General features: G+C 45.9%; 1 protein-coding gene across 3 annotated transcripts in view; it reads right to left on the minus strand.

Moving 5' to 3' along the window:
• KALRN (kalirin RhoGEF kinase) overlaps positions 1-27,498 on the minus strand; it is a 593,373-nt gene that overhangs the window by 274,139 nt on the left and 291,736 nt on the right. For all 3 annotated transcript variants that reach the window (XM_036242841.1, XM_036242843.1, XM_036242842.1), the window contains exons 14-15: positions 14,349-14,544; positions 6,305-6,471 (exon numbers count right to left, since the gene is read on the minus strand). In XM_036242841.1, the coding sequence (XP_036098734.1) occupies positions 6,305-6,471; positions 14,349-14,544 (363 nt within the window). The remainder of the gene's footprint in view (positions 1-6,304; positions 6,472-14,348; positions 14,545-27,498) is intronic.

Genomic DNA, 27,498 nt, shown 5'->3' on the forward strand with positions numbered 1-27,498 from the left:
CTTAGCACAGTACCTTGTATATGAGGGCTATGAAGAAATGTTTTTGAAAGAGTGAGTGATAATCTATGACAAACACCCAGGCCACACCTAAGCACTGGGTCCAACCTCCTCTGCCTTGAAAAATAGCCAAGAATAGACAGGCTTGAGCTTTGGTAGGTAAGCAACCCAAAGGAATGAGGAAAGAGAAAGAAAACATGCAAAATGGCATGAATAATCCATACACGGGATCGTTAGAAAAAGGGGGAGTAAGTCATAATGGATTTAGAGGCTATGATTAGGCTGAGTAAAATTTCCAGGTGACCTTAATTAGTACGCAGCTGGGGAATATCGGAAGAAGAAACAGCCGGCACAGTCTAGACCATCCTAGGTGAAACGGACATGGCACAGATATCCAGCTAACAGACTTAGTGCTAATAACCAAACTGGAAGAATTAGGCCTTGAAAATCTACCTTGTGTCTGGCCACCAGAAAATTGCTAAATATTCTCTTTATTAGGAAATCTGAGAGTTTTAGTGGAGAAAAAATTCTTTTGAAATTTCAAGATCAGTAAATACCATGCATCTGCCACTTCAGCATAAACAGAAGCCACCACAATCTGTTCCAGAATTTCCTGTCTTTTCTCAACTTCTTCATGTTAAACAATTAGACACATACTAAGCCTGGTCTCCTACGCCATAGCCCTCACAGGCACTTTGCAATTTTCCTCCTTGGGCAGCAAATGACTGGGGCCATATTGTGCTTGCTACCACCAGGGCAGAGTTCCCGCTGAAGCCGGGCGATCGGATTGAGATGTTAATTCACGGCCAGAATGGCAGATTGCGGATGAGGTGCCAATCTGCACGGCAATCAGCTGCAGAAAATAACAGCTCAGAGTGTGTGTGGGAAATCTCCGATGCCACTGGCTAACGTGCTAATGATTTCCCAAAGCTGCCTATAAATTTGGGTACATGCATACATGGACTGCATGCCCCAAAATGCTTCATCTTTTTGCAAAATGGGGCTCACAATGTATATTTTCGAAATATGTATTTTTGCCATGATTCACTGTATTTTGCTTGGTTCAAGATTCGTTTGAGGGTGTCTGAGAAACATTTTCTCTGTGCACATCACAAATCAATGCTTGAGGGCCGATCTGACACCCCCTGGGCCTCCTGAGTCTTGCTGCAATATTTTCCTCCCTGGTTTCAGCCAACTGAAACATCAGTTATAGCAGTGGTTGTGGGATTCCCATTTACCGGCTTTTTCACTTAGAAATATGATGGGCTTTAGTCCCTACCTCTTCCATTAAATCATGCCATATCCTTGACATCCTTATTCATTTTTATTTCCCAAACGCTGTTTATAAAAGCACTGCAGGACTTTAAAGTGGGAGATTTGATTTTAGGGAGATAAAAAATGCATGGCAGTTTATTTCCAGGCCGAGATCAGGGTGGGACTGATCCCTGTGACTGAGGTAGTCACAGACGCAGAGCTGGGATAGTGCAGAGCAGTGGTTCTCAACCTCCCTAAGGCTGCGGCCCTTTAACACAGGTCCTCGTGTTGTGGTGACCCCCAACCATAAAATTATTCTTGTTGCTACTATGTCTTAGGCGACCCCTGTGAAAGGGTCGTTCGACCCCCAAAGGTGTCGTGACCCACAGGTTGAGAACCACTGAAGAGAACACAAACTCTGAAGTCAGAGCACCTGCCTTTGTTACTACCTGAAAAATCCACTTAACCTCTCTGAGCCTCAGTTTTCTCATCTGTAAAGTTAGGATAGCAGTACCTTCACTTTCTGCATCACGGTTGATGCAACATACTGTAATATATCTAGTTGGAAAACAGTGGTGGTTGTTTTTAGTTTTGGAGCAAAGCGAGGTAATGCTATGATTCTTCATTTGCACCCCTCACGTTGACAAGAGAGAGTGCAGGAATATTCATTTTTGTCTCAGAATTTTTAGCACTTATTGGCATATTCTGGGCCTCCTGATGTTACATAGGTATCTTAGCCGTTTTGTTATCATCATTCTTTGTACTCTGGTTAACGACAACCATTATTGGTAAAATTTTCTATTCTGTAGTCCTTTGCTGTCCTGGTTCATAAAGTTGGTTATTTTTCTGTGAGCATCCAAATGAATGCCCGCTACTAGAAGAAATATTGTAATAAAAATGAGAACATGCTGGCCCTACGGATCTTGAGCTGCATGAGGTTGGAAGCATTTGATCTCTCTGAGGTTCAGTTTTCTTTTCTGTAAAAACGGTAATGCTTTGCTTGCCTAAGTCACAGGGCAAAGACAAAATGAAGCAATTAATGTAAAAGCATTTTGCAAACCACAAAATAGAATCCATCAAATGAACATTTTATGTTGATCTATCACTGAGGCAACAGTTTACCTATGGGTTAGATGATCTTTGAAGGTCACTCTGAGTCCTAACCTTCCACACTTCTTTCAAAATTCAGAGACTCCCCTTGTAACCACAGGATACCAGAGCAACTTAGGTTTGTGGAAACGAAGGACTGAAACGCTGCCTGGAGACATCGAAGCTCGGCCACAAATTCAGCTCAGTCAGAGCTGAGACAGGGAGGGAAATGGAACTCTATGGCTCCTCAGGCCAAGGCAGCTCATCTGACCACAGGTCAGTCAACTGGATGTGGACGCCCACAAATGCTGCTGCTATCTCAGCTGGGCGGGTGGACCCCATCCCCACGCAGGCTGAGGCAACTGCTGGTATAAGGCTGCACTCCCTAGGTCACACCTCAATACATCTGTGAGGGTGCACTCAAAGCCACTGGCTCTGAGGTCTGCTACTGCAGATCACATCACAAGGCACAGTCGTTTCTGAAACTCCAGCCACAAGAAAATCATCAGCCCCTTAGATGGTGACTGGGAGCCGCTCATGTTTTCAATGTTTCTTAGTTCCAAAAATTCACGATTTTTGAGACTGTACGGGTTCATTGTGGTTTTATAGACTGTGACCATGTGTCTTCTTCGTTATCTCCACCTGGAAACAAATGGATAGCATTTGTCCCTTTGTTGCCTCTCTTCTGGATCTATTCCAACTCCTCTGCAACTTTTATGTACACTGAGCCCAACTGAACACAGTATTCTCAACAGGAACATGAGGACAGGACACTATTTTCTCTTTTGTTTTGAATGTCCATCTTGAATGTCTATGCAGAATTTGGCTAGTCTTTGGTGCACAGAGCTAATTTAAGTCAATATCTTTAGTAGACAAATACATGTGATTTCTTTTCCCATAGTGTCGAGCCCCCAAATCTCATAAGTCCCGTTTGGCCTATTTTCTGCTAAATGCACTGCTCTGCAGGAATGCCTATGGAAATATATTCCATTTTATGTCCATTAAACAGGTTTTTAAAATCTTCCTGAATTTGCTAATAAATGTGAGGTCATCCTTAACCAAGTAGCAATCAGAGCATTCTGTAGGGTCTAGAACAATCTGAACTATTTTTCTAGAAGAAAGGAGGCATCTGGGTGGCCCAGAACCCTGGACCATGGACTGTAATCAAGACAGTGGTTTTCCTTCAAGACTCAACATTTTTCTGAAAGTATCTGGACCATTTATCTTAGAGATAAAGTCCTAGGCAATCCTTCAGGAACAAAAAAAAAAACCAGTTGCGTTCTTCAATTTCCTTTGTCCTGAACACTTGAAAATAACTTTCAGTCTAATGTCTGGGGCATCGTCACTCTCAAAGCATCAGTTTCATAGAACTGTGATGTAACAACACTTAGGGTCATGATGGCCAAATCCAAACCTTTCATCTTTCATCTCCGAGAGCTCCAACAACAGAGCTGTATAAGAGCACATTGTCCTTTCTGTCCCCATTAATGGCTTTGCCATGAAATGTCCTTTTCCTTTATTCTTTTCCTTTTTGAAAGCATATTCAAAAGAAGAACGCTCAAGCTAGTGTCTAAATGTAGCGCCGCTGATCAATACTGACATCTAAATTAACTCTCTCTTTCCAGTGTCAACAGCTCCCAAATCAATATTTCCTGCTCCACCAACTTCCATCAAACACAAATGCCGCCTCTGAAACAGGATCAGATGACTCTCCAGAGAAAGAGCCTGACATTGACAAGGAAAACGAGCCTGTCTAAGGAGGTTGGGCGGCTGAGCTGAGGAGTAGTCCCTGTCGCCTCCAAAGGCCACTGTCCCTTGCAAAGGCCTTCAGTTTTTCTGAAGTCTGACCTGAGCAACCTAGCCCTGTTTTGAACCACAATCCTACTGTGTGTCATTCTGAGCATGGTGGCGAGAAGGTATTTTCTCACCCCCATGGAAGAATTCTTTCTTTGTTTTCCAACTCTTAAAATACTGAATGGAAATGTGCACAGATAGTAGTCACGCCTGGATCACTCATAGATAGATGTTCATTTTCCCATTTGACAAACTGCGTTGCCATCATCCCGGCTCCCCATTCCATACAGGATGGGTACTTGGAGAATGAATATTCATGTCCATTTCTATATCAGTTGAAAAAATAATAATAATTAGCCCTGGTCGGTGTGGCTCAATGGATAGAGCACCGGCCTACACACCAAAGGGTCGTGGGTTCGATTCCCAGTCATGGACACATACCTGGGTTGCAGGTTCCATCCCTGGCCCCAGTCAGGATGTGTGTGGGAGGCAACCGATTGATGTGTCTCTCTCACATTCATGTTTCTCTCTCTCTCCCTGTCCCTCCCTTCTATTCTCTCTAAAAATCAACGGAAAAAATATCCTCCGGTGATGATTAACAACAACAAGAAAACATAATTAGGGTGTTGGCTCTATTATTAATGTGGAGCAAAAATAAATAAATTAAATTAAAAACCAGGAACAAAAGCAGAAGTCTAGATTCATTTCAAAGTCAGACAGGGATACTTTTCACATTCTCTGTCCCGTTCAGATGCCTGTCCCGGGCACCATCCACTGACAGAAAGAACTGCGTGTGCAAAGCACAGATCTCCCAGGACCGCCGGCCGCTGTCTGACCCGGCAGGCGCTGCCCCCAGCTGTAACCACGCTGCCCTGCAGATGCAATGCTGCCGAGGCCGAGAAACCCGGCTATGTTCTGCAGGAGGGCTTCTTTCTCCTCCTGAACCCACAGTGGGAGTGGGACCTCGCAGAGGCCAATTGTAGGGCCGTGGATATACGAGACCTGGGTTCAAGTCAGTTTGAGTCGGTCGAGAGGCCCTGGGAGCACTAACCCCATGGTACCTCAGTCTCCTCATCTGTAAAGTCATCGTACACCACTGCCCCCATGAGTACTTCTCATGAAAAGGGAGTATGACCATCACCGCCAAGAGTTTCAGACTGTATCCTCATCCCTGCTCCGGGCCTGCCAGGATTCCCACCATATGCCCGTGAACAGTCTTCTCTCCAGAGATTCAGAGCCATCCCAGGGCAACTGAACAGAAAGCAACGCAGTGCTGTGTCTGGTCTGGTCTGACTCTTCAGCACAGCATGTCTGGGCTCTGGCTGAGCACTGACTGACGGGAAGGGGAGCAGAGAAGATACTGTTGCCCATCATAATAAATAACGATGTAATGATAAGACATAGGCATTAGCAAGGAATACCCTGACTATAAAGGACCAATAATAATTAAATTAAATATGATGTTTTTGTTCCTTGGGTTAAATGAATAGATTTAAATGTAAACACTCCAGCAGTCAGTATACATAAGAAAAAAAAAAAAAAGTATTTTTTAAATGTGCCATTGGTCATTGAATGTCCCTAGAGATTCCTGGAGACCTGGGTACGTCCTTAGAAAAATGGCTAGTATAATGTCTCATATAGATGAGAACTCTTTTTCCTTTTTAAAATGGACTTTAATATGGTTGGAAAACTGTATCAAAACCACATACATTGAGAAGAATGATGGCAGCTGCTACACTCAGACTCTCAGCTGTGTGTCAGGTACTGTGCAGGCTGTGTCAGGCACACAGGTGCCCCAAACTAGTCAACCCAACCCTAAAGGGTCCGTGTATTTATTGATAAAGAATTTTAATTTCCCATGAACTGTATGCCAGAATTGAGGATGGAAAGGAAGAGAAAAACTTCAGCAACTGAGGACAACTCGGGAATGCCCTCCTTAGACTGTTACGAAAGAGAAATTCTGCATTTCTTGCTTCAGCCACTGGACCATTAGACCTGCTTGTCAGATCCACACACGGCAGCCTAGCTTTCAGAAACTCACACAGCCATTCCTTAACTTCCCTACTTTCCCAGGTCTGGTGACATCTGTGGCTCCGGTCGCCCTGCCCCCGACAGGAGCAGGCGCAGCGCAGGCGGGAAGCCGGGCTGAAGGCGGAAGAGCCGGGCTCACCTGTTTGACCTCGGCCTGGAGGTGCCGCAGTTGGAGGCACTGCTCCAGCCGCTTATGCGTCTGCTCCGCGTTGAGCTCCAGTTCGTGCTGCTTCTCGTGGAGAAACTCCAGTAGCTCTTGCACCTGGGCCGCCAGATCAATGTCTTTCTCACAGATTAACTCGATTCCTGATTTAGAAAATAAACAGTTAAAAACCAGGTAGTACTGTAAAGGCTACATTTCATTCCAGGTGCATATGAAAGCTGGAATTTAGAAATAGCCATTATCAGCACCCTCCCAACCTCTACATATCTGTATGGTGAATGGGAGCAGAGGCCCCCTTCCATGCTCCAACTCCCCCTCCCACCTGTGGGAGATCCGGTGCAGGCCACCTGTGAGCGGACTGTGAGACCCTGGGAATCTGGCCAGCAACGCAGTCTAAGGCCAAAGAAGGACTACTTGTAGATGTGAGCCTGGGTTGTAAACATGCGTGTTGATCTCATGCACACACCCCTCTGTTTTCTGTATGCTGGTGGTGAGGCAACAGCACAGGCCAGCTGCTCCCGGTGCGCGTGTGTCCCCAGGCCGGAGGGGACTGAGTGGTTCAATTTCACCAGTGGCAGCCAGTGTGGCTCTAAACTTCACGGGTCAGCCGCCACCGGTGTGCGTGGAAGTCCTGACGAACCTCTGTCTTTCACAGCCGGTCCTCCAGGCTGTTTCTCTGGGAGTCTAAGAACAATATGCTGAGGTTTTCAGGGGCCTCAGCACTTTGCACAACAATAACCGACAGACTGCCATAACCGGCTTTGTTTGGGAGGCTCCAACATGCCATCTCTTTTGGATTAACTGATCAGAAATGATGAGTCCCTTATCATCAACTGCAGTTACAGAGAGGTGGTGCTCCGGAAGTTCATCCCCAGACAAGATAGCACCCGGCAGTCTCTGAGGGGGCATTTGCCAATACCCGCAATATTCATAAGCCCACCTCTGGGTCATATTAGGAAATACAAAACAAAGCGCAAAAGGCCCTGTCAGGACCTCCTGCCGAACTCACACTCTCGTTAGCTGGTTATAAGGGGAGCCCACCGATCTCAAAGTCTGGCTGCCTGAAAAAGAAATCCTCTTTGGGGGACTTCCCCATTGCTCTGACTGACACCCTCAGACATTCATCGCTGCCACCACCAATACACCTGCAGAATACCGTCGGAGGGTGTAGGGAATGTCTGTGCACGCTAAAGGGAATTCATTTCTAGGGAGGCACAGAGAGTGCTTTATATAACGGCAATATGGGAGAGTGGGAGAGACATTTTCTGGTGTTACATGGTAATAATTTCAGTATCTTTTCAGGTTTATTTTTTTTCTGTCGGTTTCATAATTCCCAGTCCTAGCTCCTGAAATATCTGCGGGAGACAGAGAAAAGAACGTCTTGTCCCTTTGGCAGTCAACTTCCTCCACTTACTATTTTCAATTACCGAGAGGATGAGGTAGAGCACCTCCTTGACTGAAATAAAAAATGAGAATACAAAAATTTCTACATCTGCAATGCTCAGCAAAGAAAAATGATCCTTGACCCCCATGTTTACTTTCTGAAAATCTAATTAAAATCTATCTGCAGAAGTAGATGCTCTTCCCTGCTTCCAGCCACCATGTGAATTTTCTCCCGCTTGTTTTCATTCTGCATGCATCTCTGGTGTTTAGTACGCTGGGCTTGGGCCAAGTGTCTTTGTATGGGAAACTCATGGCTCACCCCTGCCACACTGCATGTAAATTGGCTCTCTAAGCCTAGTTGCTCATCAAAGGGGCCATTCACCTGCTCAGGACATCATCCAGAAGAGGCTTGCAGCCTGCCCTTTATTGTCATCTACCTTGCTCGAGATTGTTTTATGAGAGATGAACACAAGAACTGGAATGGGTGAGAACGATGCCTACGACACCTCTGCCCTCCTCCTCAGCACATCATGTTGTGGTTGGAGAATGGGACTTACTCCAGCTGCACTAGAAGAACAGAAACTTACCCTTCTCTCCCATTGCCCCCAACACACTGACATGGGTCCCAGTTAAAACCCATCAACTGGTGCATATCCATCCATCAACAGCAAACAGTTTTCTTGTGTTGACATTACTCCTCTCACTCTAATCATAGGCTTAACTATCATCCTCAGAACCACAACAGGAACGTTTGTTCTTTGCATCAAATAGTGAAATATACTTGTGATAAAAGTTTGTCAGTCTTCTTACAGAATGTTGACTGATGTTTCTGATGTACTCCCGGTACCCATGGACATGGACACTAGATCCACATCTATCTTAAGTCTCTCTGAACATTCAGGACCTAGACCAGTACTTGACTCATAACACCCAATAAATACCTGTTCAATGAACTCATGTGCATCCTCTCCTGAGCCTGGGTAAAATGGGAACCCCAAGAAAGACTTCTAGGGGTGTCATAAGGACTGAGAGATAAATAATATACAGTGCTTGTCATTTAGTCAGCTAAAAAAATATACATTTTCCCACTATCCTTCCTCTTGGGGGAATTATATTTACTGTTGATTACTGATGGGATGGGACTGTGAATGGATTGTATAAAATACAAATGTAAAAATTTACTACTGGTGTTTATGTACTTGCTCAGTGTATATCATTGAAAACTATGGTGTTTTGGATGCTATTAGATCAGTGCTCTCAACCTTGGCTCACATTAGATTCATCCAGAGAACTTTAAAAAACCACCACATCCTGGCCACACCCCGGACCAAGAACACCAGACTCTCTGGGGTGGGTCCCAGACATCAGTAAGTCTTAGAGCTCCCAGGGTGAGTCCAACATGTAAACAAGATTGGGAACCACTGGATACGATGGTACAATGGCCAACACTCCAGGGACAGAGACATTCCTTGTGCTACACTCAGTTACTAGAATGCTTGGCACTGTGTTTATTTGGGGCTCAAGGCCACAGCTAATAGTAACTCTTACTTTGCTTTCCTTTGCTGCCAGGTCAGGGGAACTGCTTTAATGTCCTCAAAGAGAGGTGGCTGTGGTCTAGGGTCTAGGGCAGTGGTTCTCAACCTTCCTAATGCCACGGCCCTTTATACAGTTCCTCATGTTGTGGTGACCCCCAACCATAAAATCATTCTCGCTGCTACCTCATAACTGTCATTTTGCTACTGTTATGTCTTAGGCAACCCCTGTGAAAGCGTCATTCGACCCCCAAAGGGGTCGTGACCCAGAGGTTGAGAACTGCTGGTCTAGAGTAAGAGTTAGGGATTCCTGGCTCTACTGCCCATACTTATAATTATTTTTTCTTTTTAAGAAAGATTTTAAAATAGATTTTGAGAGAGAGAAGAAGGGAGAGGGAGCGCGAGAGAGAAACACCGAGCGAAAGTGGAACATCGATAGGCTGTCTGCTTCACACGCCTTACCAGGGATCAAGCCCACAACTTAGGCATGTGACCAGACCGGGATTTGAACCGCCAACAACCTTTCAGTGCACAGGAGGACACCCAGCCAGCTGAGCCACACCAGCCAGGGCACTTGTAATGTGTTTTTTGACTATGTTCGTTAAATATGTGTCTGCCTCAGCCAGAGAACATCCTCTTTTCTCCTCCCCTCCCCACCCCCCTTTCTGCATCACTGCCTCAGTAGAACACCCAGCTCAGGAATTACAAAGTCCTTTAATCAGGTTTTTAGATCAGTCTTCTCAACCTTGGCTCTACATTGAAATCACCTGGGAAGTTTTAAAAAATATGGACCCACTCCAGACTAATTAAGTAAGAATCCCTGAGGGGTGGGGCCCAGACCTTGGTATTTTAAAGAATTTCCCCATGGGATTCTAAATATGCAGCCAGGTCTTGGGAACCCCTGTTTTACATCAGGTTCTCTTCTGCCTCCTCTCGGCCCCCACCAGATCCACATTCCCATCAACCCCAGAGTAGCTACCATTTTGGAAAAACACAGGTCTTTCCTGCCTTTTACGACTTAAGTAAAATTATTTGTGGCCCATTATTTTTACCTACATCTGTTTCACCCGCATGCATGTTCAATCTTGATGATTCAGCAAATATGATTACTCAGAACTTGTGACGTGCAAGACATAACCCTCTGCCAGCCGCCAGGAATGTACAGAGAAGAAAGAGTCCTGCCCCCATGGGAGCACAGGAACCCCACCAAATGCACTGTGTCTGGAATACCGGTGCAAGGGATAATCATCATCGAGCGCTACTGAACCCTTCCCGTGCCCGGGTATTATCCCACTGCACCCTCACCGGGACTCTTTGGTTGGTAGTCTCATGATCGCCACTGACCCAGGAAGGCAAGGCTTAGAGGGAGTCACGTGCTCAAGGACACTCAGGTAGTAAGAGGTGTCTTCCTCTCCTTGCTGTACTCTTAACTTCTAGGCTCAAGAAGAATAATCCCTCCCCCCCAAATTTATTTTAAAACTTTATTTTCAAATACTGTGACCAGAGTCTCCTCAGGCATAGCAAATTTTAAGCATCACTGCCACAGACTCCGAAGATTTTAGTCCCTTCAAAGCCCTGCATAAAGAGCGAGCTTGACTCTGCCCGGTTTGGCTCAGTGGTTGGAGCGTCAGCCTTAGGACCAGAGAGTCCCAGGTTCGGTTCCTGCTAAGGGCATGTACTTTGGTTGCAGTTTGTTCCCAGACCAAGTTGGGGTCGTGCGGGTGGTAACGAGTCGATATGTCTTTCTCACATCGATGTTTTTCTCTCTCCCTCCCACTCTGTCTGAAAATAAATGCAAAAATGTCCTCGGGTGATGATAAAAAAAAAAAACAAAAAACAAGAGAGAGCTTGAAGCTTTGATTGACCCACAAAAGCAATATATCCATAGGCTCTTGTCTTATCCCTACGGTCAAGCAGAACAGTCTCATGGTCAGATTACACTGGAGAGAAGACCTGTGGCATAACCAATGGGGGTGGTGGGGCTGAGTCACGGGGAGCGAGAACTGGAGGGGACTTCAGAATCAAGGTCCACCTGCACACTAGCCAGAAGGAAGTGACGTCTAGAGAGAAGGAAGAGGCACTTCCAGCTTTCGAGGGTGGAATTGGATCTTGAATTCAGCCAGCATGTTTTCTCCAGCTTGACTCTTACTAGCAACACCTCCCAACTTGAGGCTCAAATAGGTGCCGCTAATGCGAAGAAAGAACAATGAGCAAGTGCAGAAATTGTTCCTGTTTTGCCTTCTCTTCCTAAGGCTGATGTTGATTTAAGCAAAGGCGTTTTCTTTGGTTAGAGTTGTTGGCACCCAGAGGGATTTCATAGAACCTGGCTCAATGTTATACACTTCACACCTGAAAATAAGTGTATAGACATTCTCTACTTCCATGTACTCCTGCAAAATCAAAGTCTACAACCCTTAATTTAGCACGAAGAGCTAAATAGCGACAAAAGTCTTAGTTTTGCTTATTGTCCTTTTTCTAACACAACAGTTTATTTCACCCTTAGTTAAAATATGGCTCATTAGATGTACATCGTAACTGCTCAAGCCAGTTAGTGCCTCAGTCCTATGTCTCTGAAGTCCTGCATTCTTCGGCCACCTGGGTGCCAGTTCCAGCTGGGTCCACCCCAACCCCCCCCCCCCACTCCCTAGCTCTGACATGACTCCACCCTCCCCTCCTCCGAGCCAGGGATGAGATAGATGCCTCCCCTGCAGGACCAGGCATCCAGCAGCAGAGTGGGCGTCCTGCAATCCCTGGATCCCTTCCCTTGGCGCCTCCTGGGCTATGCCAGACTGAGCAGCTAGAGGCGGCAGGAGCAGGGGAACAGCCAGTCCCGCATGGAGGGCAGAAGAGGCCAATCCAGTCTCTTTTGACAAAGTTCATTTGTAGAACAGGATACTGTGGGGGTAGGCAGCCCATCTGCCTGGGGGGTGGGGGGAGTTCACCCATTCAGCCCTCATAGTTACAGTGGCCGCCAAGTACAACCACCCCCAATCTGGAGCAGCCTTCAGGGACTGCCAGCTCCCAGCAATCTTCCTGTTACCATGGATACCTGGCTCTTGGAACTGAGGTGGGCTTCCCCCAGGTCATGCCAGAACCCTGGTCCTAAGTGCAACAGGTTTTCAGGTAGACAAGCCCTCCTCCTGCCAGACACATCAATACCGAGGGATGAAGGGTGACCATCCCTGGGGGACTTCTCTGCCCCAGCCTCTCTCCTGGGAACCGTGTCTGCATTTTCTCGTGCTTCCCTGCTTAGCTGGATAGCCTGCTATTGTGCGCAGCACGAAGGCAAGCCATAGGTGAGACCCTGAGTGCAGAGAAAGTTCTCAATCACAGAGAAAAGGTCAGTTTCCCCTGCTGCCTAATAGGGTCTTGAAAAGGCACAGGCCATGTTCTAGAACTCTGCTTCTCAACCCGCAGTGTGTACATGGTTCACCTGGAGATTGTGCTAACGTGCAGATTCTGATTCCTAAGTCTGGGATAGGGCTGCAATTCAGCATTTCTAATCAGTGCTCACCGCTGGTGATGGCGCTGGTCAGGGCCCACACTCTGAGTAGCAAGGTCCTAGATCAGCAGCGGTCCATCAGAATTATCGGGAGGGCTTTGAAACCCAGATTGCTGGGCCTGACCCCACGAGATTCTGGTGCGATAGGTTCTAGGAACAGGCCCTTAAACACCTTTCTAACAAGTCTGCAGGTGATGCTGATGCTGCTGACCTGGGAGCCACATATGGGAGTCACTGTCCTGGGCATTCATATCATAGGCATCAGCTGTGTGATTTAACCACTGTGATGAAGAGCAGTGGTCTCAGCCCGGGCTGCATGGTGGAATCACCAGAAGAGCTTTTACTGATGCCTGAGGCCCACTCAGGTTGTTAAATCAGAGTATCTTGGGTGTGGGGCCTGGGCATTTCCATAAAACAGTCGACAGATGAACTACAATGTGAATGACCCTTTCCAGGGCAGTAAGGGGCACAGTCTGCATCCCTATAAACAGACTCGCTCACGAACACAAATGAAAATTCAAGGAAAGATTATGCTGACCAAAGTGAACAGAATTTACTAGGTGTCTCTCCTCCGGTTAGAAGTGAAGTTCCTTTGAACACTGGTATGTACTGATTCAAGTCATTAAAAGAAACACAGTACCCAAAAGTTAGGTTTGATTGCTAAGGTCCACCCAGCAATCTCATGATTGTAAATATCCTCATGAGCAACAGCGACATGGATCAACAGCGCCTTAGAGATAATAGCCTGAGCCTGTGTCTGCCTCCTCCTTGAGGGTGGGGAGCCTGAGCCAACATGCTAAGGGGTGGGGGGAGCAGGGCCATGGGCGGGTTTGGGTGTACAGGCCTGGGTTCTAGCACTCCAATGGTATGTGCTCGCATGAGTGGTTTCTTTTTTCTGTGCTAGTTGGACTAGAGACTGTGCTAGCTCCCTCCAGTTCTAGTGACAAAGGCCAGTTTGGAGGTATAATGGTAAGGTTTTATGCATTTGTAGGATAAATAGTGAAGAAATCCTGAACAGGAAAATAAGTCAAACCTGGGTAACTTAACCACATTTTTTTGAGAAGGTATAAAATTGTATGACCTTGCCATAAACTTTTATCAGCACTTCTTCGCTCCTGCACAGACCAGTGACACAACACAGGACTCTGAGAGCAGGGACAGGGGACAAGGAGCCAGGCTGGGGGGAGGGCAGAGCAGGAGAGTGTGTGCCGTGGGAGGGGACGAGCAGATGTCTCCATCTGAATACAACTCACATGGCTGGCCGACGGCTCTTGGCGCCCACCTGGACGTTTCCCCAGCCACCATGGTTTGGGAATCTGTGCTAATTTCCACCATCGGTTTTCCCCATTCTCTCCACAGTGCCAGGAGAGCCTGGCCCTGTTCCCATTTCCCCACAGCCTAACTGGTCAGCCTCACACACGTTTTTTTCAGCTCTCATGCTTCTGTTTTGTTTGTTTTTCTTTAAAATGGGGGCAAACATCTGTTCCTTGTACCCGTAGGAATAAAATGAATGAACGGAGTGGACGTGCTCACTGGAATCAAGCTGGTGTGCTCACGTTCATCCCCTCCCCGCCCGGAGGACGAGACGAGACGGGCTGCCCACCTGAGGCCTGGACCTCCATGATGTACTGGTGCAGATCCTGGCCCTGCTGGATGACCTCGAAGGTCATGTTGTTCATGGCTAGCTTCCGCTCTGTGTGGCGCTGCAGCCGCTGCTCTGCCAGCGTCAGGTCCTCCGTGTTGAAGTCGTTCATCTGCCGGAGCAAGTCCTCATTCCAGGCGTCCAGCTCCGCGGTCACCTGCGAGGGAACAACCATCAGTCCAGGCTCGCTGGGCCACGCGAGGCTGCTACGCTCCCGGACCCCAAGCCTCATTAACGAACCCGACTCTCGGATCGGTCTCCACGTTGCATCGCTTTAACTTAGAGCGTATTTAAGCAACGTTGCCACACACTCACGTACGCACGCCTTTGGAAGTGTTTTGTGTGTTTCAATGTCTATAGCAAGAGCAATGGAATAACAGGAGATGTTTATTTGGTGAATTATGGTTTATAAAGTTTTTAGTACTCCATCCTGTTCAACCACAATGCCCTGGAGAGGCAGGCAGGGTGGAGACCTCCAGTCCACCTTGCAGAAGGGAAGATGCTACAAGGGCAGACCGGAGGCCATAGCTCAGGTCTCCTACCGACTGCCAAGACTTTATCCACCAGACCACAACTACTCTAAAAAATCTCGTCATTGGAGAGTCCTCAGAACTTAAGGATTGAGTCTAACTCTTTTCAAGAAACAGAAACTGAGGGCTGGAGAAGGTAAGCAGCCTGAGGCTACACAATCAATGAGAGCTGGTGTACATCGAAGCCAGGGTCTATATATGGTTCCCATGTTCTGTTCTGTAGGTTCTCTCTCTATTACAAAGGCTGATATCTGGAGATGGTGACTACTCAAGTGGCAAACGTGTAGTCTATCTGTAGAAATCCAAGCAGATTATACTCTATTGAAAGGCACTAATGAGTCTAAGATGGAAGCATGTAATGAATGGAGACTTTGTCTTAATATGAATTTGCTTATTTGTTATCGCTTACACCTCTGCTCATGTGACTGCACAGAGAGTCTAACTCCTGCACTGCCTTCACGAATGCTGCAGTCACTCAGGACGGGAATGCAGAAGCACTGCACTGGGCAATAATTCCACCTGATACACAAATCAGATAGAAACTTCTAACGTGGCTTTCCGGTCCATTATCTCCTGCTACCCCAACAGTAGCCAGTGAGGGCAATGGCACAGGCGCTGTCACCCCCTTTCCCCAGAAGAGGAAATGAAAGCCCCACCCCAGACCGAGCAGCCACAGTCTGGCCCAGGCAGCCTGAACACCTCTCCCAGAGCCCAGCAGCGATGCTCGTTGCGCTGGACTTCGCGGCAGCTGGCATGAGGCATAACCTCCCAGTTGCCAAGAGCTGCTGCTCCAGGAACATCAGGGGACAAAGGGAAGGAGGCAGCTGGGAGGTGGCACCCTTCTGTCCTGTGCTGGGGCCATACCGTCTGGGAGGGGAAGGCAAGCCGTAAGGAATGAGAGGCTGCTGTCTGACACAGGATTCCATTTTTCGTGTAACAGGAGGGCCTTTCTTCATTGAACGTGTACCGCTGTCTTTGACACACAGGTGGGGGAACTGTAAAAATACCACCTTCACTGTCCTGGCCCCCAGCCCGTACCCCCAATCCTTTCAGGCCAACTAAGGAATCCCTACTGATTGTGGGGAGGCTTCGGGGGTCAGGTTGGTAAGGAAACAGGTTCTTGTTGCATCCGTTTTTGAAAGGCATTTCATTCTCTAACTAGAGAAAGAAGTTAAACTGAGAAGAGAGATAAATGACTTATAATTTATGAGATAATTTATGGGATGAGTAGGCCTGCATAGACTAGGAGGCTTATAAATGTTTTCCTTCTTGTATTTAAGAAAATTGAAGTATAACTAATATACAATAAAATACACATACAGGGTGGGGCACAAGTAGGTCTACAGTTGTTCACATGGAAAATACTACAATGATTAAAAAATAATAATAGAAGAATAAACTGTTTTGTAGACTCACAACTGTAAACCCACTTCTGCCCCCACCCTGTATTTTAAGCATTAGTTCTTTGAGTTTTGACAATTTTATACACCCATGTAGACATCACCAAGCACAAAATATGCACCTTTCCACCCCCCTAGGGAGTCCACTGTGCCTGCTTCCCGTCAGTTCCTGCCCCACCCTCCCTGCTCAGGTACCGCTCTCCAATTTCTGTCATCACAGATGTAGTTTAGCCTATTCTCGGATTTCAAGCGAAATCACCGTGTGTTCTCTTTTATGCCTGGCTCTCTGTGTTCAACACGCGGTATTTCAGACTCATCCATGCTGTGTGTATCGGTGGTTCATTCCTTGCCACTGTTGCCCCTTGTAAGGATGTGTTCATCTAGTCTTTGGCTGGTGAATTTGGGAGTTGTTTCCAGTGTTTGGCTATTACGAATCAGGCTGATGTGCAAGTTCTTACACAAGTCCCTCGTTGGACGTGGGTCTTCGTTTCTCTCGAGGGTTCCCGAAAAGTGCAATTGGAGAGGCACGGGGTAGGTGTATGCTGAGCATTTTTAAATAGGAATTTACATTCCCAATAGGCACGTACGAAAGTTCCAGTTGCTCTACACCGTCACCATCGCTGGGTATCAGGAGTCTATTTCAGTTCAGTCATCCTAGTGGGCGTGAAGTGGTATCTCATGGTTTCAGGATGACTAATGATGGAGAGCACATTTCCATCCACAATCGGTCATTATGTCTACCTTTTTAAAGAGTTTTTTTTTTTTTTTTAAAGAATTTTGCCCATATTTTAAAAACTAGGATAATTATCTCTTGATTATACACTTGTGAGAGTTATTAATATATGCTGGATATAAGCCCTTTATCAGATAATATATTGAAAACTGCCCAAATATTTTCGTCTATTTCCTTGCCTATAAACTAAGAAAAGTTAGAACAAAACGAAGATGAATAAAACCAAGCATGAAAGGTAGTAAGAGCCTGCCTTTGGTTTTTGTTTTGCTTCCATAAAACTGAGTCTGTGAAGGGTCTATTTGCTGCGGAAGATCCCGGAGGGATCCCCAGGCCGGGAATCTGTGCAGTGGAAAGGCCAAGGGTCGGTGCGGAGGAGCAAAGTTGAGGTGCTTACGTCGGGACAGACAGGCTCGGAGGTCTGGTATCTTGGGGATTTGAATCTCAACCAAATGTGAAATATGTCCAGGATTCTGTATCCAGTGTTTCTATAGTCTTCTCCCCTTCCCTACCTTCTCCCACCCTCACCACCTGATACCATTACGCTATCGGGCCCAAATCTGTTATAGAGCCTGAAGAATGAGAATTTCAAGGAGCTACTCAGCAGGACAGCCTGACTCCAAAGGCTGCCCTCCCTGTGTTTACATGCTCTGTACGCTGTGTCTGACTTCCTCTTCCCATTCCGCCCACACACTGATGCCCAGAGCCTTGTAATGGTCCGATGTGTGTATATTTTTTCTGATTGATTTGTGTATATCTAATGTTTGCTGGAATTTAAACTATTCTCTTTTCTATTCTCTTTGTTGTTGTTAATCCTCACCCAAGGATATTTTTCTATTGATTTTTTTGTTTTTTTTTAGATAGAGTGGAAGGGAGGGAGGATGAAAGAGAGAGAGAGAGAAAGAGAAAGAGAGAAAGGGGAGAGAGAGAGAGAGAGAGAGAGAGAGAGAGAGAGATTGATTTGAGAGAGACACGTTGACTGGTTGCCTCCTGCAAGACCTGAACCAGGGCGTGGATTGAACCCGCAACCCAAATACTTGCCCTTGACTGGGAATTGAACCCGAGACCCTTTGGTCCAAGGGCTGATGCTCTAACTGCTGAGCCCAACTGGCCAGGGCTAAACTTATTTTAGAAAATACATTTTTATTGATTTCAGAGAGAGGAAGATAAAGAGAGATAGATGAGAGAGACAATGATCGGCTGCTTCCTGCACACCCACTACTGGGGATCGAGCCCAAAACCACGGCATGTGCCCTGACCAGGAATCAAGCCATGACCTTCTGGTACTTGGGACAACATTCAACCAACTGAGCCACACCAGCTAGGCAGCTCTTTTCTATTTTCTATTTGCTCAAGGAATGTTCTTTCATTGGGTTCCTCTTCTCTACCTTCTTTCTAGGGTACAGGCCTGGTATAATAAGTGCTTTTTTTTTTTTTTTTTCTTAGAAAAAATTGTTTTCAAACCTGAAGCTTACCTACTGCTAATCAACAAACATAGCTTTCCAGCCTCATCTCATGCACTTATTACATGAACCAATCAGCTGCTTTCCTCGCGGATCCTGAGAGTCAGCTCTGCCCTCTCCAGCCTCCCTCCTGGTCCAGTAGCCTGGAAACACTCCTGCCCCTCCTCCAGGTCTATGCAAGTTCTCACCGCCTTCAGAGTAAACACTCTGGCATGAAACAACCCCCAGACACCGTTTATCCCTGGATCTCCTAACACGGGGCAGGGGCTAGTACGCTAAGACAGACACGAGAATCTGCAAAGAAAAACCTGCACTGGGGAATGCATTTGGAGATTTAACACCATTTGGAAAAGGAATCTGGAAGAATTTGTTCAGGGCAGAACTAGGGCCTGAACCAAATAAATGAAAGAACACAAGGTGCCCACAGGGAATTCAGCTTTTAATCAACCTATTTTGCTTTCTCCTTCCACTCAATTAACTCCATCCCAGCTCCTGGCCCACTCACTCTTGGCTCCAGTGGCCTCCATCTCCCTTGCTCTCCTGAATTAATTGGACTGTTAGGGTACAATGACCTCTTTGAGAGATACATTGGCAACGTTTCTGTTCTAACAACTGTCTACTCTAGAGCCACAGCCATAAGGGAAATCAAAGAAGGAGCTAAACAGAAATTTATAAAGGGTGAGAGGCAACGGGAAATGGTAAGGCTCATATCAAAACGAAGCCCAGGGCTCTCCTGCCAGACGAGAGTCACTGAGTCCAGCATTCTGCTGCCAAAAATGGACCTCAGGGACTTGGCTTACCAGCTGCCATGGGCTCTGGTCTCAGGGAGCCCTCTCCATTGGTTCCTCCCATTTTCTGGGTCTTTCCCAGTATTGATATGTGGAAAACACTTTAGCTTCTCTCCTCCAAATGTTTTATTGCGTACCTGCCTGAATTAAAACTTACCTGCCCCTTCTCTTCCCACTTCCTGTGGTCTATTTCCATCAACTTAGCTCTCTGTTATCTATCGCCTGTAGAGTTGGAAATCTCAGTGTGTAGTCCTTTTCTTCAGCTCATTTTTCGATGCTGGTGATCATGATAAAGGTAATGATCATGACTGAAGAAGATATTTTACCTGTGCACGTATTATGGAGTAGATTGTACGTGAAGCCTTTGACTAATCTTCTTTTATTTAATCCTCACAGCAATTCTGAGAAGTCAGCTCGTTTTCCCCATGGTCACAGAGCTGAGCACAAAGTCCGGTGCTCTTAACCAGGTGTTATATCAGTAAGGCTGGTCCAAGAACTGATTCTGGGGTAGCTTTCTTCTTCTTCTTCTCACTTCAGAGAAGAACGCATGTAACCTCTCCCATTTTCTTCTTTAAAAACAGAAAACCACCTCCATGACAACTCCATTTCTTTACTTCACATGCACCTTTTAAATTAATCATGTGTTTCTTGAAAAGGTCAATAAATTAATTGTGTGTTTATGATCATATATAAATGCCAAGACTAATTTAATTGACCCTTGTGAGAAAACACACAGGATTTGTTTAAGAGTTTGGTAATGTTTTTCTTGTTCCAAGCTGACTGCCAGGTTACTTCGTGGAGAGGTCGTGTTAAGCTATCTAGAATTTTCTGATCCCCTAGGAGCCTCTGTCATGAGCAGCAGCCACATCTGCAACAGGACACTAGGGCGGGAACCGCAGGACGAGAGCTTTGGCAGAGAGAAGCGGAGGTGCCCTGGGCACAGCGGGAGCATCGCCTCTGCTCCTCACGACAGCTGGGTGGGCGCTCAGGGCCTCGGAGAGAAACCAGTGGTGGGTGACAGGGAAAGACACCACAGTGAGAGCGACCGCCCGCTGCAGGGAAGAACGACTTTCTCTGTAATTGGTTTGTGCATTTGCATAGGTCACCACTGTAAAACGACAATAAACTGAATTGCCACAGTCATTTACTCTTCTTGTCTGAGAATATCACGTCAAGTTCTTTTCTGTGAATCAATTTACAAAATGATGAAATTAGTGAATTCTAATGCAGATTATTTTAGAGGTAGGTTATAGCATTTCCCTATTTTAGAAATATATATAATCTGTCTAAAGAGTTAAACTATTTCTTTATGTGGCTATATAAAGACCTTTGGGGATATGACAAGAATTTTCTGGAAAAGCAAAAGGACTTGGCAGGAAAGAAATACACTCAGTTGTTTTTCATTTTTGGCAACATAATGTAAGAACATATTGCAACATGTTGTAATTGATGAGTTCCAATGTTCAGTTACCTAATTTTTATTCCAATTGGATAATTTGGAAAATTGAATAATTTTTATGAACAATTTTATGTTCTTTTTTCATTATCCTCATGATTCAAACTGAGATCTCTGATATAATCATGACTGATTTTGAGTGGTTATTTTGTCCTTATCTTTGCTTCTTAATCAGGTTGAGACTGGTGGGAATCTATTCTGTTTTCTGAAGATCTCCCTTTGTTGAAGAGCTCCTACAACATCTTTGTTCATTCCTTCTACTGCTTACGAATGCTTCAGGGTTAGAATCTTTTCTCCCCTGTAAGCTAAGTACTAGTGCTGGAGCTTACGTCTGCTTCCTTCCTTCCTTCCCCTACCAGACACCGGGAGCATACAACATTGAACTTGATAACGTAACCTGAGTTCAGTCTATAGCCCCAGACCCGTAACCCTAACCCACCTCATTACAAAGTGATACAGAAGTTTCCATTAGGGATCTTTTTTTTTTTAAATCCTCACCTGAGGTATCTTTCTATTTATCTTCAAATAGAGTGGGAGGGAGGAAGAGAGAAGAAGAGAGAGAGAAACATCGATGTGAGAGGAACACATCAACTGATTGCCTCCTGCACAACCCTGACCAGGGCCAGGGACGAACCACAACTGAGGTACGTGCCCTTGGCCGGAACCGAACCCCAGACTCACTGGTCTGCAGGCCGACGCTCTAACTGCTGAGCCAAACTGGCCAGGGCTCCACTAGGAAACTTTAATAATTTACTAAAAATATGTGACTTGCCAGAATAGGAAAGCTGTATGAAGAATCCTTAAAAAAAAAGATGGAAGGGGAACCCCTCCCCCCACCGCTGCAATGATCCTGAAAAGTCAATTGGATAACAGTCTAGAACAGACTAGCACATAAGTATTTTATGCAGACTTTGGTTTATTTTATTGTATTTATTCTGATTTCCTTCTCAAAGGATCCGAGGCACATTTAGAAAATGCTACAGTGATCTCTAGGAGGAATCCAGGACCATAAACAGATCTCATGCTCTCTCTCGATACAGTTACCACGCTGGTGGATTGAGGTACATTACAAACATGGAGAACAGCAAGGCTTTGCAGATTCTCACTGTATCTATGGAAGAAAAGGTTATGAAACTGGGCAGATGACGTGGCCCTTCAATGGTCCACGGTCGACAGAACGACTGTGCCGCCCATGGCTCTGGGTGACTGGAGAAGAGTGAAGTCCTGTCTCACCTGGTCACGATTTCAACGTTACAGCAATAATAAATTTAACTTATTTTGATGGGCCAACAAAAAAGGTAAAATTTGAGAGGCAAAATATAAAAAAAGCTTTCATTTAGATTAATAAAAAAGCTAGTGTCAACAGCATGGTGATTACCAGAAGGAAAAGGGGGTGGGGGAGACAGAAGAGGGTAAAGGGGGGATGAATGGTGATGGAAGGAGATTTGACTTGGGGTAGTGAACACACAATACAATATGCAGATGATATATTCTAGATTGTACACCTGAAACCTACATAATTTTATTAACCAATGTCACCCAATAAATTCAATTAAAAAAAAAAAGGTCTGTGTATGTGAAGAAATTACCTTGAAAAAACAACCAGGGGCTTTTAAGAGAGCACAGCCTTGCCCTGGCCAGTTTGGCTCAGCAGTTGGAGCGTCGCCCCACGGACTGGGGATTCACGGGTTCGAGTCCAGTCAAGGGCATGTACATCAGTTGCGGTTTGGTCCCCAGCCCTGGTCGGGGTTGTGTGGGGGGCAGCCAGTCGATGTGTCTCTCTCATGTCCACGTCTCTCTGTCTCTCCCTCCTCCCTCCCACTCTAAAAAAAGAGCACAAGCCTAGACAAGATAGGTGATGAGGTCACTAAAAAGGCTCCTATCTCCTGCAGTGGGAGGTACCCGTGTCCTGAACACCTCACATCTGGTGTGTGTCCAGTAAGCTGGGCATGGCTAACCAGAGCCCCTACAGGTGACCAGGAGAGTCAGGTGTCTGGAAACCATGTCATATCCCAAGAGAGGTGAATAAATTGCAACTATGTACCACAGAGAAGGGCTGACGATCGCGAGAAATAGTCATCAAATTTTAAGAGTTGGAGGGGACTGCAGAAATAACTTACATGATCTCAACATTTTTCAGATAAAGAAAAAGAGGCCCATGATAACCATTTTCAAATATTCTTCAGGCTGCCAAATAAAAGAGGGAACAGATTTGTCCTGTTTTTCCAGAAAGCAAATCCAGGACCAAAGTGTAGAAGGGTGAAGAAATCATAAGCTCCCTCTTGTCTCTTCCTTCCCCTCAACCCCTTGCTTCTGGGCTCTGGAAATACTGTAGGAGAGGCTGGATGGCATCCTCCAGGAATGCCAAAGCCTGACCACCAACTTTGACCTGTCCTCTAGGTGAACGTTCTTTGGGAAACCTTCCGTGGCAGCCTGGTAAAGCTAGGCATTCCTGCCTCCGTGTTCTCATCAAACCGTGAGCTTCTCTCTTCCATAGAATTATCACCAGTACGATGGTTCTATTTGTTTCTCCCCATTTGGCCCTCTAATGCCAGGGGCTGTATCCTCAAAGCCCAACTTAGTTTTTGGTACGTAGGTACTCAATGAAGGTTTATTGAGTTGCATTTCTATCAGGTAAAAGGCTGACTCAGTGATCTCCTTCAAATATAAAATGCTAAGAGGCTCTGCATAAAACCAATTGAAGAGTTGAGCACACCAGTAAATTACAACTAGTTTTCTCTCCTCTAGGCAGAATTTTCTTCCATGAAGGCCATTTTGTCCCAGCCACAGCCTGGCCCCAACTTGCCCTAATGTGGATCCCATGGATTTATAGTTGGCTATTCAGTCCTTACTCAGGTTAATTGTACAGATTAATTTTCAGGTGCATATGCATATATGATATGCATACATATTAGATCAAACCAATAACTAGGATAAGAAGTTTCCCTGAATGTTCACTAGCACACTGGGTCTCCGTCCAACCACCTGGCAGACGGTACGGCAGGAGAGGGCCCCTCGGGGACAGCGTGAGCCTCAGTGCAGGGGGCTGACTGTGGCCCATCCGTCCAGCTGCTTTCATCACATTTCCAAAGATTGCTCTTTTCACGTGTCCAATTGAGTGGTTTTAACTAAACTAATCTTCACAAAAAGACACATGGCCCCATAAAGTTCCTCAAAGACTTGCAGCTTGATGATTACACCAACCATGAAAGCACAAGAGAACTTTGAAGTCTTTGTCAGCCACCTTATGAGGTAGAGAAACAATGACAATCTAATCAGATCTTTAAGAAACCAGGCCACAAAAATAACTGGAAATGACCCAGAAGATTATTTGAAGTGTGGAACCACAACTTCTAAAGAAAAACCAAACTACACCTTAAGGGCACATTGAGTGTTTAAGTACTAGTCAGTGATGGTAAAACATGTATAATTTAAACACTAATATATATGCATATGTGGGGGGTTGCAAGTTCAAAATCATCTTATTGACAGGGTGCATAATCAAGAGTCTGGAGACCACTAGACTCTTCTTGCTTCTAAACACACTTTTTTTATTCCTTTCTGATTGTTCTGATTAATTGTAGAAAACTTGAAATGCACTGAAGCATCAAAAACAAGAAAAAATTACCCATATTCCTATCATCACAAAATAACACTATTTATATTTGGGAAGTGTCTCTTTAATCATGACCATTTTATATAAAATGTTCCTCCCAGAGGGAGGCTGACCCTACAGAGGAACACTGTGCGGAACATCTGTAGGTCGCTGTCTAGTCTCCATGGCGTCTAAAGTGGAATGTCAGGAATGCAGCTGCAGTCCTGGTTTTTATTTTTTTTATTTTTTTTATTTTTTTTATTTTTTTATCCTCACCCGAGGACATTTTTCCATTTTCTGTTCAGATAGAGTGGGAGGGAGAGAGAGGAAGAGAGGGAGAGAGAGAAACATCGACGTGAAAGGGACACATCGAGCGGCTGCCACCCACACGACCAACCAGGGTCGGGGACAAACTGCAACCGAGGTACATGCCCTTAGAGGGAACCGAACCCGGGTCTCTCCAGACCGCAGGCCGATGCTCTAACCACTAAGCCAAACCAGCCAGGGCCAGTCCTGGTTTTTGAACCTTTGCTGAATCCATTTGGGATGAGTTTCACTCTTCCTGGGGTTGCCTGTGACTTCATCCCAGGTTACACTGTGGGAGCCATCTACACCATTCTTACTGAGCAGGAGGAGAATGGTGCAGCAACTGCTGTATTATCTTAATTCTTGAATTAATTAGCCCATTTCAGCCATCAGGGATCTGGTTAAGGAGCCATGCTTAGACCTCCAGATGTCAGGGGAGCAGGCCTGCTCTGGTTTTCTTCAGTAATCCCCAGGAATTCGGGGTATGCCCATCAGATTCCTTCCTTTAGGGGGGAAACCAGAGCTTTGGTCCTGCAGTGGCAGCCACTGCCCTGCCTTATGTCACTCCGACACGTCTCTCCGTTCAGAAACCACCCTCGGTTTCACATCCTGAAATGTCTCTGGAAGCTTGCTCTCCATCCCCACAGTGAAACACTCGCTGGCATTTGAAATAATCTCATCACCCTCAAAAATAACTTCTACAGTCTGACTCGAAGCAGAACTTTTCCATGGGTACAGCAGGATTTCCATTTTTATCTAAGATGAAATGCAGCGGTTCCCCAAGGTTTGGGTCACACCCCAGAGGGGAACAAGACCCCTGCACTGCCTAACCCGGAGGGGCAGAGCCAAATCACGACCGGTAGCTCACTCATTGCATTTGCCCCTCATCTAGTGCCCCACGTCCCTCTACTGTATGCATAATCACTACTCAAGCTCATCCAGGATTCAAGGTGGGAGGGGGGATTTTGTACAGATGGAGGCTGAAGAATGCAAATCCACAATTTAAATATCAAATTCACCTACTGCAACATTTAAAGAGATCTGTTTGATGTGCAGCTAGCTGCTTTTTTTTTTTTTTAGCATATTGTTTTGCATATACTTTGGGTTCTTTTTCAGAGTGAAAATGGATTTTTCCAGAATCACTACAGGCAAACACACCCTCGTGATGCCCCCCAGCTGATATCAGGGTGCAGTCCACGGCCAAGCGAGGCTAAATGATGCATCTGAAAATAAACCAGTGACCCTGACCTCAAAACCACAGCCATCTAATGAAATAACATTTAAACATCCGACTCTTAAGATTGTTTCCTTCCCCTTATGCATTTTTTTTTTTATGTGGATCCGGAACGACGGGAGAGTAAAGACCGCAACAAAATCACCACACCTACTAACATGATTTCCCCTGGATGTGTTCATGCTCCACGGGCAAAACAGAGCTGAGGAAGAACTGCAATCAAATGCAACCTCTGTTTATTTCTGCGAGTTGGATTCCCAATTACCAAAGACCGAGAACTCACCTTTGTCACCCTGCCTGTATGAAGTCCGCCCTGTTCACTCTTGGCTGCATGCCAACATCTCTAATTCCCTACCGCATGTAAACTGTTGTCTCAATACGTGCTTAATACTGTGACACCCGAAATCCTTCTGAGTGTAGATTCAAAATAAACTAAAGATAAAAAGTATAAATCAATGCACCTAAAGTTATGAAGTAGTCGGAAGGACGGTCGCGATCTAGATGTAAATACTTGCATCTTTTCCCGTGTCCCACACAGTGTCCAGAAGGAACCCTGAGACATGAAATCCCGAAGCAGACGCAGTGGCTCCCAGGGAGGCAGGGGCAGAGACCGAAGGAGCGAAAGGGGCAGGAAGGACTGCTTGGGGACCGCTGCACTCACAGCTTCTGTTCCAAATAGAAACACATTTGGTCTCAGGGCCGAACCGAAAGGGCAGCTGCCGCCAGGGCACGTTTCTGTCCTGCGTGGGACTGGGACAGCGGAGACGTCAACGTTACAAAGAGACATTTTCCTTCTGAACCAGTTCCAAGGAAGTGTCTACAGGCATTTAAAAGAACAGTTTAAATGCCAATGGGAAGATCAGTCCCAGACACCCGGAAGCCCCAACGCAGCAAAGATGGTTAAAATGCAAAACAAAGTTTTATAAAGGGCAGATGGAGAACGGGGTCTCTCTGGGAGCGAAGAGAAGAGAGTGCTTTTAATTTAACCCAGAGCCACCCCTGAGAAGACAAAGCACCCAGGTGTCTGACACTGTTCACACCCCAGAAACCCTACTGCCCTGGCTTTGGTTACTGTTTCAAAGCCATAAAAGGTAGATATTATTTCTTCGGGGCAGACATTATTAATGGGTATCCCAGAGGGGACATTACTACACCAGAACAGCCAATTCTGACCCTTTCAGAATGAACTGAGGAGGATAGGAGATGACCACCAAAAGGCCTGAATGAACACGGACTTTCTTCATCAGCAGAAAACAAACTGAGGACACCTGCGGGCCTTCCTTCCTGGGGCCGCGGGCTTCCTGGCTGCTGCGTGCTGTCAGCGGATCCCTGATCTACAGTCATCAGCTGAGCACACCTCCTAATTCTAACACCTACCCACTCATGACGACGAGAATTCAAGGACTCTACCGCAAGCTCCACACACAGGAACCAAAGTACCAAGCGTTCAAAGCACGCCAACAAAAACCTTCTCAATGAAGTCATCCCCAGACACGCAGTAACACAGAGGAACGCTTCTTGGCAGGAGCTGAGGGGATGGAGGACTGCAACAAGGTGGAATGTGAATGTGTTGATTTCTATCAATGTATCCTTGAGGCATCATCCCTTC

The sequence above is a fragment of the Molossus molossus genome, unplaced genomic scaffold (assembly GCF_014108415.1).
Source record: "Molossus molossus isolate mMolMol1 unplaced genomic scaffold, mMolMol1.p scaffold_m16_p_5, whole genome shotgun sequence".
Classification (NCBI taxonomy): domain Eukaryota; kingdom Metazoa; phylum Chordata; class Mammalia; order Chiroptera; family Molossidae; genus Molossus; species Molossus molossus.